The 15,027-nt window shown below is 33.7% G+C and overlaps 1 protein-coding gene across 1 annotated transcript in view; it reads left to right on the top strand.

The window, feature by feature from the left end:
- Positions 1-12,474, top strand: part of GABRA2 (gamma-aminobutyric acid type A receptor subunit alpha2) — a 142,300-nt gene extending 129,826 nt beyond the window's left edge. The window contains exon 10 of the mRNA XM_069105173.1: positions 7,594-12,474. Coding sequence (XP_068961274.1) covers positions 7,594-7,899 — 306 coding nt within the window. The 3' untranslated portion in view covers positions 7,900-12,474. The remainder of the gene's footprint in view (positions 1-7,593) is intronic.
- The last annotated feature ends 2,553 nt before the right edge of the window (positions 12,475-15,027 follow it).

Genomic DNA, 15,027 nt, shown 5'->3' with positions numbered 1-15,027 from the left:
AGAGAGAGAGATTCATGTAAGTTTATAGTTAAGTGTAGGATGATTTGTCCAGAATTTCTTCTTTATCTTTCCCAGTTGTGTCTTCCTCTCATTTATAGCAACAACTTGGTAAGATAACAAATTTAAAAAAAAAAAGATCCAAAGGTAAGTCATACCAATTCACAGGTACTTATGAGGCAGGGAAATATGAAGAAGTGGAAGGATGGATAAATTCACTTGGTTCCAATATGGTAGCAAATTCTGTCCATGAAGATCTGTCCTTAAGTGGAGCCAGACAAAACTCCAAAGGATTGTGATTCTATTTAATTCAGGCTCTGAAAACATTTCCCCTGAAGTCAACTGGCTGCTTGTATAAGTCAGCACACCCTCAAGCCATAGACACATATTACTGTTTTTAAAATTTCCTTGACTTCCCTAGTCATGCATGTGTTCCATCTCCTATGATTCTTCACTCTCTCTTTCAAGTTAAAGGTTCATTTATCATCAGTTCCCTTTGCTGATAAGCACTACATTGAAAAAGAGTGCTCCATATGAAAATAAGCATGGCCTGGATTGTTTTCTTTGTCTTAATCTAGTTGTATATCTAACATGAAGCATGTAAAGTATTAAAGAAAAACATTCATAAGCATAGAAGTGTATTCATTGGACCTAAAGAAAATCCTCCAGTGCAACCATTTAAATCTATGATCTACACCTAAAAGTAATGTACATATATATTTTTTTTTATTATTATTCGATGTTGTCTTAATTTGGTTTTCCAAGGGAATCAATATTCTAGTGAAAAACTAAAGTGTTTCCTGTTGACAAATGGTTTTGATATAAGGAATTAACAGGACCCATGAGTTCTTGATATTAGTGAACATGGGTAGGAACAGGTGTATTTTTTTGTAGTTTGAAGATCCAAACTTTTTTGCAAGATCATTCATCCAATATCCCAATCATATGCCTTATGAGCATTCTGGGAATGTCACCATGTATTCTCCATCCTTTGTTACATGGCCCTTCAGTACATACAAACATGATTTTTAATGACTATTAAGGCACAGCTATGTCTGGGAGCTTTCAGAGCCTTTGACTGACACTGTCGACTACTCTCTCCTTAAAGTTCTCCTTTTTTTCTGGGCTTTTATGACACCCCTCCAAGCAATTTTGCATTGCTTTTTTCCCCCTAATTCTGTACTATGCCCTCCCTGCCTGCCTTTCAGGCCTTTCTTCATTCTTCCTGTTCTTTAAGAAAAAATATTTCCCAGGATTCTGCTTTCCCCCTCTATTTTTTGGTACCCCTCTCTCTTTCACTCTCATCTTCAGTATATACTATAATGACTTTATCACTAAATTATAGCAAAATCTTGTGATCTGTTTTTCCAGACCACATATATTTCTCTGAGAATTCTGACCTGGATTTTCAGTTTTCCTACTGAGTATCCTTACCTGAGTGCACTGGAAATATTTTAAATTCAGCATACTCCAAAAGAATTAATATATATTAAAAAAAAACCTCAAAACTGCAATCTCTTCCATTTCTAGCTTTTCACCCATTACCCTAGCTTATAAAATTGTTACTTCTTAACTTTTTCCTCTCAGTAATTTCCTATATGCAGTCAGTGAAAAAGTGCCATATCATTGATCATAGATTTTTAGTTAGACAATTCCTTAAAGGTCATCTATGCCAACCCCCACTTTATAAGTCTAGGACAGAAGCCTAAATAGGTAAGGTGATTTGCCAAAAATCACATGGGTAGTAAGTGGCAGACCTGGCATCTTGAACTCAAGGTTAGAAATCCTCTGATTCCTAACCAGTGCTTTTTAACAGTGTGCCACATCTCTCAGATATGACTCCCCTTTTCCATTACCAGTGTTTGCACCCCGATTAATATCTTCATCACCACCTACCTGGACAAGTAGATAATTATGACACTTTAAAATTACAAAGTATTTTTCTTACAAGAATCTTATGGAATAGATGTGAATGTATTATTTTCCCCACTTTACATATGGAGAAATGGAGGTGCTGAGAGGTTATGTCTTGCCCATGATAACACTTCTAGGGAGCATCAGAGTAAAGGGTCAGATCCACATATCCTGACTCATAAGTCTAATATTCAATCCACTCTATTACTCTTACCAGTTTCCTAATTGGTGTCCCTCGCCCTTATTTCTCCACACTTCAATACATTTTTCATATAACTAAGTGACAGAGTGAATGGAATGATGAATCTGTAGTTAAGAAGATTTGAATTCACATCCAGATATAGATACTCCCTATCTGTGTGACCCTTGACAAATCATTTAACCTCTCCTTGCCTCAGTTTCCTTCTCTGAAAAGTGGGGATAATAATACCACCTATCTCACAAGGTTGTTTTTTAAGGATTTTAAAGATAACAATTGTAAAATGCTTGGCAAAGTGCTTGGTACGTAGTAAGTCTGTGTTTAGGTTAATCTTTCATATACATGCAACTAATTATTTTACTCAAAATCCTTGAACATTTCCCAATTGTTTACTGAAAGCACAAATTCTTGATGGTAATATGCAATCCACCCACCTCTTACAATTGAAGACTCTGTACCTGTCTGTCCATATCTCACAGTATTCCCCTATATGTGGGGCATACTCTAGACAGACTATGCTACTTTTTAAAATCACTGTAACAGCAAGCACCATCGCATACCCAGGGTGGCTGTCAACACACGTTCTTAAATCTGCTTTTCTAAAGGAAAGAAACTTAAAATGGGTTAGCAATCTTGCTTTAATAAAACATATGTCATTTACTTAGTTCAGGGGAAAAAGGTCAGCACCCTGAACTTCAGAGAATACAAACGAGTTACAAGCAGACAAAAAATACAGAGAAACATCAGTGGACAGGCTGTCTGACCATTACATCCACACCTAGTTAGTTACCAGAGAGGGAAACACAAACATCTGGGTTTTTAAACCAGGGGGTTCAATGGCTCCCCAGAGTCTTGTCTGGTCAAATTACATAACTTTTCTCAAAGTGAGCCCCCGCCAAAAAATCTCACATCAGGATATATATAGCCTTCTCCTGGCTCAGAGAATGTCAGGATACTCTCGACCCACTGCCCAATCACAAAGTCTCAAGTTTTGGGCATTCCTGAAAAACAAGCCTCCCACCACAGGCTCTAGATGACCACATTCAGCATATTAAGGGGTGGAGTATATTTTCAAATCAAGGAAAGTTCTCAGAGTCACTTAAGCCTATGGGCCCAGGGGCAGGAAAGATCTTAAATTCCCATTCCCATAACAATCACCTATCTGAGTTAGTTAACTTCTCTTTTCTTCATTGTGCTAATCTACAAAATTAGAATTAGAATAGATTATCTCTAATTACCCTTCCAGTATTTTACCTCTTATATGATTTCAGAGTATGAATAGTTAGAGACAAGATGATATAAAGCAGAGAGTGCTGGACTTGGTATCAAAGAATCCTGGGTTCAGTAAGACAATAATCATTTCATTAAGTGCCTACTATGTGCCAGGTAAACTCTGGATATGCAAGAGCTCTAATAGAGAGCACAACATGCAAATATTTACACACAGTGTGTGTGTGTGTGTGTGTGTGTGTGTGTGATAGGAAGTAATTAATAGAGGGAAAGCACTGGAATTAAAAGAGATTTGGAAAGGCTACCTATAGAAACTGAGATTTTAGCTGAGACTTGAAGGAAGCCAGGAGGCAGAGATGAGGAGGAAGAGCATTTCATGCTTGGCAGAAAAACAGAAAAAATACCTGACTCTGTAAATGACTAGCCATGTATCCTTTGGTAAGTAATTTCAAATCTCTTGGCTTCCATTTCTTCATATGCATTTGAACTGAATGATCTCTATGGGCCCATCCAGCTGTAAGTCTATGGTACTAACATTTGACAACAAGATAATTGTCTCACTGTTAATGTATATGGCATTTGATAAATTTTTTTTTTATTCTTATAATCCAGCCCATGAAGTTCATAGAATGTATTATTTTCTCCAGGAAGGGATTTTATGTTTCATCACATAGAATATATTTCTTTTTGCCCATGAAGAAAGACCTGGGGAACCTTGATTTTATGTAAAACAAAATCTTTCATAAAGGGGTTCAGGAGTATGCTAATCTCAGTGTAATCACTAACACATTAACTTAATCTCATTTTACATTAATTTCCCCATCTTTTTTAAGGTGAAGCATGAAGTGGAATGGAGTTAAATTATTCTTAACTTGTTTCTAACTCTAAAATTTTGTAAGTTATACTTTGGGCCATAAGCAAGCTAACTTGCTTTATCCAGTGGAGTTCTAAAGTTGTGATGTATTCTTATTATTTTCACTGTATTATTTGCACTTCTTGGTTTCAGAGGGCATACTTTGGTTTGCCACCAGGCTACAGGTCATGCTTCTCTTATTGTGGTATTCAGGCTTTTCCTGGCTTGAATTAAGTCCCTTGGTGCTTTAGTCATTGAAATGACTGGCATTTTTGAACATATACCCAGAGGCCTTGATATAGCAATAAACAAACTCTCAATATATTCTGAATCCTGTAAGACATCATTTTAAAAATAGAAAGCAGAATTTAATTATGTTGGGTTGCACCATCGTCTCATTCTACTTCAGTGGAAATATCAACAAACTATTGCAAGGATACTTTTTCTTTTAATGTTTTCACTTTCAAAATATCTATGTGAAGATTATGCTGTAATTCCAGAAAGATTTTTAAAAATATAAATAGCATAATTTTGAATCACCAAAGTAGTTGATAAAACTACAAAAGAAGTCCCCTTTTCTTTCTATATCTGGATATGTTAGAATGAGTGTTGCTATTTACATTTATCGTCTTTAACAGAGCTATAATTAAATTAAGCCCTGTGTACCCTGTTAACATAAACTAAATACACAAATACATAGATAGAGCCTTAATCCTGGCTTAGTTGGATACCAGCAGGGTTAATTTTTCTCTTTTAAAAATCATTATTATTACCTGTTTTTAAGAGAACTAATCAATACCTTCTAATAAAGCCCCAAGGAATACAAACTATTCAATGACTATGTGCTTGGCTGAGATACAGAAAATGACATTTCTTCTGTTCTATTAGTTTAAAAAAAAATCTCGTTGATGTTCTCCTTACATCCAAAAGCAAATACTAGCTTTATCTTTAGAAGGAGTGTCCCTTCTCTCTTTCTTCTTCTTCACTTTGGAAAGACATGGATTCATTTCAAATCTCCAAGACCTTAAGAATGATGTCTACTCTTTTGTGAATACTTTGTATTTTTTAAAGGACTGTTTGGAGTAATTGATGACAAACTGAGAAAATGTTATATTCTGCCATTTAGTATAGAATTCAAAAGTGTCTACAGTTTATAGTTTGGCTACTGACTTATTTGAAAGAATTTTAGAGAATCTTCTATAAGATCTCAAGACATGTGAGAATGTGTATTGACATTGTCAATTCACAAAAGAAATGGCAAGTGAACAAGTATTATTAGTGATAATCATAAATTGTTATGCCTATGAGTCAGACATCTGACAAGAATATGAGAATTTTTAAAAGCATATATATATATATATATATAAGCTTTTTGTCACAGTTCAAGAATAGTCAGATTACCAACAGTTCCTGCCTAACAATTTCTAGTTCCATAGAAGAATGAATTTGGTTAGAATTAGAATTGTTAGGAAGGAAAAACTGGTCTTTGCTTCCCAGTTCAGAAAGTTTATGGTGTTATCCACCTAAAGAAATACTCTCTTTTATTATTATTATTTTAAAATATATTGAATTTTTGATGCTGAATTTTAAAAGCAAGAAAGATAATAATGATTTCTACATAGAAAATAGAACATAATAAAGATTATATATGAAACCATGAATTTCCATTCCATGCAATTCTAGTTACAATATAAAATAAGTTCAACATTAACTTTCATATCTGCATCCTTGCCTGTCTCTTCTGAACTTCTTTTTGTTCTCTTCTGTACATTAAAAATGAGATTTAATTACCCTTTTTTATTTCTTCTTTTTAGGAAGTTAAGAGGAGGAGATATTGATTTTGCTATATCCCTATAGCATCTGCAGACTCATGTTCAAACATTAATTCATTTTTTAAAATGTTGATATAGAAGGTATATCCATAAGTGCAGATGATGGCAATAAATAAATACATGACATATTAATATGTGATGTTTTATATGTTAATATGTATATTTTGACATAGATATTTCATGTCAAAGAGCAGCCTTGAATTATAGAAGTTTGAGAAATAGTTATTATACACACAAATTATTCAAAATAATTCTTTTGGGCAAAAAGTTATATTAATATTAGTGTGAAATTTCTAGGCATTTAAATGATAACTATTTTAATTTGGGGGATGGTTCCATTTTCTTTCTTTCCTTTGGTTCTTGGTAGCAATCTTGTGATTACCCAGATGAATTTGTGAAGGATATTCCCTCTGAGGATGCATGTCATAACTAATTTGTCCTTGTCTGTCTAGGCAATTCATTTCCATACCTGCCTATAAATTAACTACAGCAGATCTATACAACATAATGGAAGTCTTCCTGGATTTTCCCTGACATCATGGGACAACACTGAAGGAAAAAAAAGCTTAGAAATCTCTTGCTCTCACCACATGATGAACCAATATTAATTTCCTATTGACATTATCCTCATTGCATCTTTCATTTATTTTTTTTCTTCACAGTTCCTCATTGCTTCTATGCTGTAGGCTATTTACAACCCACTATATACTTTACCATTACCTGGTAGGATAAATTCATTCCATCACATATATACTCGTTTATTATTCAGGTTTTTTTCTTACCTTGCCATCTTCATCTCTACTGTGTTTTTCTCTCACAAAAGGGAAAAGTTTCTTGAAATGTTTGTATTTACAAGTTACAATCCAGATAGCAGATTGACCTAAATTAAATGAGAGTATCCTCATAGAAATACACATTTCTATGGCATACTTTCCCATGTTCTTTGCCCTCTGTATTTCACTTAGTCATATTATAACATTCCATGAAGCATTGGGCAATTTCTTATAAGCACATGTCCTTTTTTAAAAAAGACTAAAGCCATACTAGCAGCAAAATAAGCATTACTGATGTACCTATAAGTACTCCCTGTTAATGGTAGCTTCATGACATTACAATCCTCCTGAATTGAAGTAAAATTTCCCAATTTCACTGCCTTTTGATATATGCTGTTTACTATTTTTTTTTTTTGCTTTTTGGAGGGCAGTTGGGGTTAAGTAACTTGCTCAAGGTAACACAGCGAGTTTGTGTGTGTGTGTGTGTGTGTGTGTGTGTGTGTGTGTGTGTGTGTGTGTAAGTGTCTGAGGCCGGAACCTAACTCGAGTCCTCCTGACTCTGGGGCTGGCACTTTACTCGCTGTGCCACCTAGCCGCCCCTGCTGTTTACTTTCAAAAGCTCTCAGAAAAGTTATATGTTGTCAAAATATATTGGAATAATGGCCTGGATGATGATTCTTCTAAGCAAGTCCAGTTGATGAGCTACCAGGACTCATTGGCCAAGCCTCCATTAAAGTAGTTGTCAAATTCTGCCTGTACCTTTGTAATTTCTCTGTTGTTTTTTTTTTTTAATAGAAAAAAGAGAAAGCATCTGTGATGAAGAAGAATAATGCTTATGCTGTGGCCGTGGCCAATTATGCTCCAAATATTACCAAGGACCCAGTTCTTTCCACCATCTCCAAGAGTGCCACCACAGCAGAAACCAACAAGAAACCAGAGGGAAAGCCAGCAGAAGCAAAGAAAACATTCAACAGTGTTAGCAAGATTGACAGAATGTCTAGAATAGTTTTCCCAGTCTTATTTGGTACATTTAATTTAGTGTACTGGGCAACGTATTTAAACAGGGAGCCTGTGCTTTTAGGGTTTGCTCCATCAACTTAAATGCAAAACTCCAATTTGGTATGGATAGTGCAAAAGGAAAATCTGCTAGGTTGTTTTGCTATGTACAGTCTGACTAATAACTGCTAATTTGTGAACCAATATGTACAGAATGTATATAGAAATCTATCTTATCAGTAAGTCTCCAAAGGAGGCCCACATTTGCTAATTCATGGGATCTGTAAGCAGATAGCACCCATGCCAACTGAGCCATTGCTTTTACAAAGGTGTACCAAGGGAAGTTGGTTTGAAGTCAATTTCAGGTATGCTGAATATGACCTCTATTTACTGTAGAAATGAAAATGGGAGTCCTACACAACACTTCTGGAACACTTTTGTTTTAGTTAGATGTTAGGATTTTTCTCTACTCATGTCTAATTTTACAGTAGTGGATGAAGTTATCATAAAAAAGATGAGGTTTTTTTTTTTTTAACAGCAGGGTTTGTTCTCTGCAAACTTAACACTTTCCCTGAGTGCTCAGAATCCCTGCTGATGTATTTGGGAGTTTGGTGCACATAAGAATGCTAGGAAGTAAGATTCAGCCTCTAATTATTCTGTACAGTTTGTTTATTCATGTACATATTACAGTATGATGACCTCAAACTTTAGATGACTCACAGCCTGACAGGATATTAATTATGCTTGGAATTGAGTAACTGTTCGAATGCCATAGTCATTATTTTCTTACCTTTAGACCTTATTGGAAAGTTGTCAATGAAGCAGTCATTGAAGTTCTGCACATTACTTTTGTCAGCCACAGACAATTTAAATTCTTAGTGTCTCCATTTCACAAGAGAAAGTGTCTTACTCTTTCAAGTGTGTGTTGTTTTGAGATGGATCAGACAAATTGACTTGGTTTGGAGACAGGAAAAATTCATTTCAAACATTGAAGACTGTTGAGCAATGCTGACATTCCCACTCCTCAGAAATTGATCAGAGCTTTTGTGTCCTAGAGAATATATATGAAAACTGTAAGATACTCTTTGTTCCTGTTTACTAATACAGAAAATTCTGCCTTAAGGCTTCTCTCTTCATCATTTTGGGGAAGCCACTAATTCTAAAGGAATAGGCAGTTAAAGTGGCACCTTTTCTCTGTCCTAAAAGCAGCTTTCTCAGATAACATTTAATGTAAATCTGCTTTTGTAAATTGCAACTTTACATTTTGCTGACATAACTTTACAATGGCTTTGTATACCAGAAAAGGTTTTGGTAAGAGTTGAACATTTTTTTACTTGAACTTTAAAGCATTACTGGCAATTATTGACTATTTCACACACACACACAAACACACATACACACAACTCACACACAAGTAGCAAGGTTAGAAGCCGTTTTCAATTTTATATCAATGTTGAATAAGAGTGACAATTTTTTTTCATTTGAACCTTTTGAAAATATCCTTTATGCCCTGAGACTGCTTTTAAAAAAATGCAAAGATTGCATATGACCCATAGCTTCCAGGCTTCTGGACACTCTAAAAGCCCTTTTGATTCACACATATATTAGCAGTTATTAGTTGACCTTTTCCAAGAGATCACCTTTATGATGATGTCTTTGTAGAAACGTGTAGTCGTACAGTGTAATTTCTTGCAGTTTTGTACAGTATTTGAGTCTAGTGCATAAAATAGGTATGTTCAAATTCAATAAAAGGAATATCTTCTGATGTGGAAAAAAGCAAAAAAGAACTAAACAATGTTGCTTTCATTTGCCTTTTTTTTCTTTGTTCTGTTTTCTTTTTTAAAAAATGTGATTCTCTTCTGTACTCTGTATGACTATATTGAAATCAAGGTCACAAATACATTTTTAATAATAGAGAGTATCCAATGAAGACAAACTTAATAGTCAATAGCACCACAGGCCACAACATAATCCATAAGACAAAAGAAACCAAAGGGTAATAAGTGAACCTAACATCAATTTCCCTAATCCCCTTCTAATAATGCCTTCTTTATCATAAAAGTAGTTAAAACATGCACTTTACTCAGACATTTAACTAAAAAAAGACCTTATTTTCATACATATGTTTGTATACATTGTAGATCTTCATGTAATTCAAATATGTTTGCAATTATATGATAAAGTATGTAAGGTTTGAAGGCAAACAATAAAAGGGGTGTGGGTTTTTTCATGGTATATATATATATTAAACATTTAAAGTTGTTTTTATTTGTAAATTATAAGATATGTCCTTAATGTCAGACTACCCAGGTATAAATTATAAATTTATAAATATGTATATATGTAAAAATTTGTAAATTATTGGTTCTTCAAATCAACCACCGCCACGAACAATCTCTCTCTGCTTTTAGCAAAGGGCTGTCCCTACATGGTTTATTGCTGGCTTCAGTCCTATGTGCAAGTTGAAGCAGATTGTCTAGAATTATTATTTTCTGTGGTTTCAATGGTTGAGGATCTTCTGTCTTAATTACACTGTAGTCATATCATATGTTCACGTAATTTATTTCAGAATGCTCTGTTACTGTTCTGACTTTGGTGCATGTATCTCTGTGCATATCCCTAAATAGAATCCTTTAGGAGTTTGCCTAGATATGGAGGAAAGTTTAAATTTTGTTAAAAAATGGTAGGAAACACCATGGAGAACAAGGATAGGATCACATCTTGTAAAGCCATGAACTTGACAATTTTGCTCACCCTTTAGAAAAACAATTCAGAATGCAGACTAATGAAAGCAATAGGTTACTCCAAGGAGAAAAAGGAAAAAAAATAAATCTGGAGGAAATTAGATGTTAAGTACCCTGAGCATGCTTCCTTGGCATATGAATACCAATTTCATGTGTGTGTATATATGATATCTGAAGTTATGAACATAAAAGATGAAGATATGTATAATTCTATTTTGGGTAGGCTCTGCTTTAAAATTAACTCATGAAATTGACATTAAATTTAGGAGACAGTATTATGAATCTCATCCCTTTAGATAAGATGCTAAAATGAGATGATCAATGAAATATGCAAAACTAGATAAATATTGGATATACTTTTATATTTTTCTGCTATCCATTTCCTATTGATTTAAATATAAAACTACAAGGAATATAACTATCATAATTTCATTAAAAATAAATATTTTTTGAATTATCAGTCAATAATTTTTCAAGGGATCTTAAGATGATACTGCTCCCCAGTTTCTCTGTATTTGCAGCTTTTCTCAGGATTAGATTAAAAAAAATATATTGAATTATCTCTTCAGCTTTATAAAAATATCAAAGTTCACATAAAAATACACTGCTCACATGGTTGAAGATCCTTATGTCTTACTTTCATTATCTATAGTTCGGAAAGCTTCAAGAACTATGAGAGAATTCACAAACTATATGTCTACTTAATATGTCATGAAGTTGGGTGAAGACTAGGTATTACTATACTATGAATTACTGGCATACGTGGTACAAGATGGTGACAATGATTCCTTTGGCATGGCTTTTCTGTTTTCAAAGAAGGAAGGGGAGGAAAAGGAGGGGAGAAAGAAGGCAAATAGATATGCTGACTTTCTCCTTGTTGTCAGGTTCCTTAAATACTTTAATCTACCTGTTTATACATGCAGCCCACATTCATTGAGTACCCAATACAAGTAAGGAATCGTATAGGAAAAAATCCATCAGGGAGTTGTACTCTCTTCATATTCAATGTGTTTTAATCCCCAAATGGAAGAGCACTTTGACAATGTCAATTAAATATGATAATTCCCATAATTAATTTGGAATAGTCAAGTTTCTTAACATGCTTATTAGCAACTGTTTAAAATGACCATTAGTTTTGGTAAAAATAAAGTCTATGCAATAAGGAAAATTATTTTTTTCCAGTCACCTAACATAATCATAACATAGACATAAATTCAGGTTCATGAATCTTCTGCCTGATTTGTCTAGGTAGAAAGATGAGCAACTTTAAGGAATTATCCACTAGCCTAACACTACTAAGTTCTGACCCTGATTTTCTATTAAGCTTCTTGAAATTAGGAAGTCTACTGAACTAGGCCAAAGGCACAGGATTAAAATCATTTGAGGAAGTACTTCTGATTTAGAATTTGTAGTAACAATGCCCTTATGTATATCCTAAGACATACTATTTCATACATGGGCTTGAATTATGATGTAACATTTATGCATCTTGTCCCTTTTGGTTGAATGCATTGTTTAAAAATACTGAAAACCTTTATTTATCATACTTTCTGACCATATCCTCAGTGTATGTAGTTTTATGTTTCACAAATCAATATATACATAATTACTGTATTTAATCTTTGATTAATGTGCCATTGTTAATTGCAATTAATTTTGCAAAACCCAAAGAAACAGAAAGCAGAATCATAGAAAAAGGAGAAAAAAATAAAGGAAGGTAAGGACATACCAAAAATGAGTGTTTTCAGTTTAAGCCAAACAAGAACCTCATGTTTTCCTCTTAAAAAACAAAGTAAAATGTAAATAAATATACCTCCAAATATTATAGTATTTCCATAAACTGTTTAAATAAATATGGATAATTTTACCAGGAGAAATAGGCATAAAACCCTTATTAAAATGAATAAAATTGACTTAAAGTGAACTTTTATTTTAGGAAGACAAAACCATCAGCTTGGTTGTCTTCAAATATAAAGTTCACATATTTGTTAAATTTTATATACTTAGAAGTATATTTTAATCAACATTATTTTTTCCTCTATTTGATTTGGTTTTAGAATTTTATTTAGTTTAAAAGTAATCCCTATTTTGTATAAAATATACATTTAGTAAATGTAGACCACCCTCTCTCTTTATAGTATAGCTAATGAACTAATGCCAATATGTAGTAGGAGAGAAAATAAACTATTTTATATGCTTCTTCTCATAATAATTCTCTTCCTAAAGAATTATTAAATAATATCCTAAGTTTGAATCTATATGCTAACATATGAAGATGAAGTCTGGAAACAAAGTGGGTAATGTGAAACATGAGAAATTCATATGAATTTGTGAAACAAAAAAATTTCCATTAAGCACAGATCTAATTCCTATGACAGTTTTATTTCAACAACTAATTAACTTTTAAATGGTATAATTATTGAAAGAGAAACAATGAATGAAAATATTAATTATTATTGCCTTCTATAGATTCTGGAAAGCATTTGGGAATTAGTTATAACATGTAAATCCATCATATCCAACTGGAAGATTTTTCCTCATGCATTCAAATTTTTAATTTTAATAACTCAACAGGATGACATAAGTATCTCCTAAAGAATGCAAAACATCATTTTGAAAAGTATCCTCCTATGAATTTCTTAAAAGTTTGTAGATACAAAATGTCCAACTCATTGTCAAATGACCATTTAGCAGCCACTCGGATTAATTGACTGGTTTGACATCCAGTATGTCTTTCTCATCACAGAGTAATACTTGTGGTTGTAAATCAGGAATTCCTATTTAATGCATGTCCAAAGGCACTTACAATCTAGTTTAAGTAAACTAAGAGGAAATTGTTATTTGTCTGAGCTTTCATTGGTTCTCACGTTAATATCTTCCAGTACTTTTGAGTTAATGTTAACATAATCATCTGCAACCTCAGAGCTACTAAAAGACAACATGGAATTTTGTCCCTGTTCTCTCAAAGAGACTAGTAATTGGTATAGAGAAATTTAAAAGTCCCATTTTGAAATAGGCATATTAGAAAATATAGATTATCATTTTTTATCATTCTGTGTATCGTTTAGTTTTGTCATTTAGAAGTTGGTAATTTCATCCAGGGAAGTTATTTTTAGCATATTTTTATTCATCATTTAATACTTGAATTATTTTTTGTTTCACTGACACAAATTTGCCAACAATTTAGGGGGAGGGGTTATACTTTGCTTTAAAATATTATTGCTTAAACATATGTTATTCTCCAAATCTTTAAGGGCACTTGTTTTACTTTCACCCTCCTCCAACCCCTACTCCTCATGATGCATTGCAGGTTCAAGAGAGAATCATGAGTTGAACCTAAGCCTCCAGATGAATTCCAATACTGGAGCATTACATTTGAAAGAGGGCTAATGAAAGATATCAAAAGAATTGTGCTGCATTTATCGGGGTGAAAAGGGTTTTTATCTTAGATCTGCCCCACTCTCCCTACTCCCACTCAACTTGGTTCATTTCTTGAGTGCAACTTTATCTTTCACCTTCTTACCCTCTCAGTAAAAGAAATACTTGTGAAACCTAGTGCTCTTTCCTAGGTGTACTATGGTGTATTGGGCACAGAGGCAATGAAGGACTAATATTCAGATCCTACCTCTAACAAATACTGTTACTTTGGTCATCATTATGGCTAGCACCTTGCATTTGTATTTGTGACTGTGGCTAAATCACTGACAATTCTCTTGAGGATGGATAGTAGAGCAGTTATTGATCTGCACTGATCTGGAGGAAGTTTCCACACTTGGAGTTCCCCAGAATGATGAAGTGACAGGTTCTTACAAACTTCCCCCTTCACCAAACAAAAGTGATGCATTAATAATCCTTTTTCTCAGAAAACAAAATGTTAAACATTTGATCCCACTAGAAAGCAAGGTTTTCAGAAACATCTCTCTGTTCTTTTTCAAAAGGAACAATACCACTTAAGAGTTTGTGAAATATAAGGTACTTAGGGTTAGGAACTTTATCACTTTGGTCACTGTATGCACCTAGCATAAGGACTGGGACATAATAGGTGCTTATTATTTTTATTGGTTGTTTTTTGGCCTATAGTTTTATGGGGATAAACTATGATTAAAACTCCTCAATGAAATTGAAGGCTTGTTGCAGATTGGAGCCTAAAGGTCATAGCATGAGATTAAAATCTTTCAGGCAAATGCTTGCTCCTGGGAATTATGGGTGCTTGTGCCTCAAATTGCATTGAGATTTAATAGATTTTATTAAGACGGGGAAATAGGTTGGACCCTGCCTTTAAGAGTGTTGAGAATAAAAAAAAAATTTGATTTCAGTGTGTGAAGAATTTCAGACATGCCACTCTGACCTCCTTTGGAATGTGATGGACTTATTGTCAGAATGTTCCATTGGGAGCATTGGGAAACACCTTTAGAGAATGACTTTTATGAGTTGCCTAGTTAACAGGGAAAAGGAAGAAAAAGAGAAAGGGAATGGAATTATACTTCTT

Source organism: Petaurus breviceps, unplaced genomic scaffold (assembly GCF_028583685.1).
Source record: "Petaurus breviceps papuanus isolate PSGF00001 unplaced genomic scaffold, PetGlider_PUasm1.0 76, whole genome shotgun sequence".
NCBI classification, from domain to species: domain Eukaryota; kingdom Metazoa; phylum Chordata; class Mammalia; order Diprotodontia; family Petauridae; genus Petaurus; species Petaurus breviceps.
Note: the sequence above shows the minus strand (reverse complement) of the source record. Positions and strands in the feature narration are given on the sequence as shown.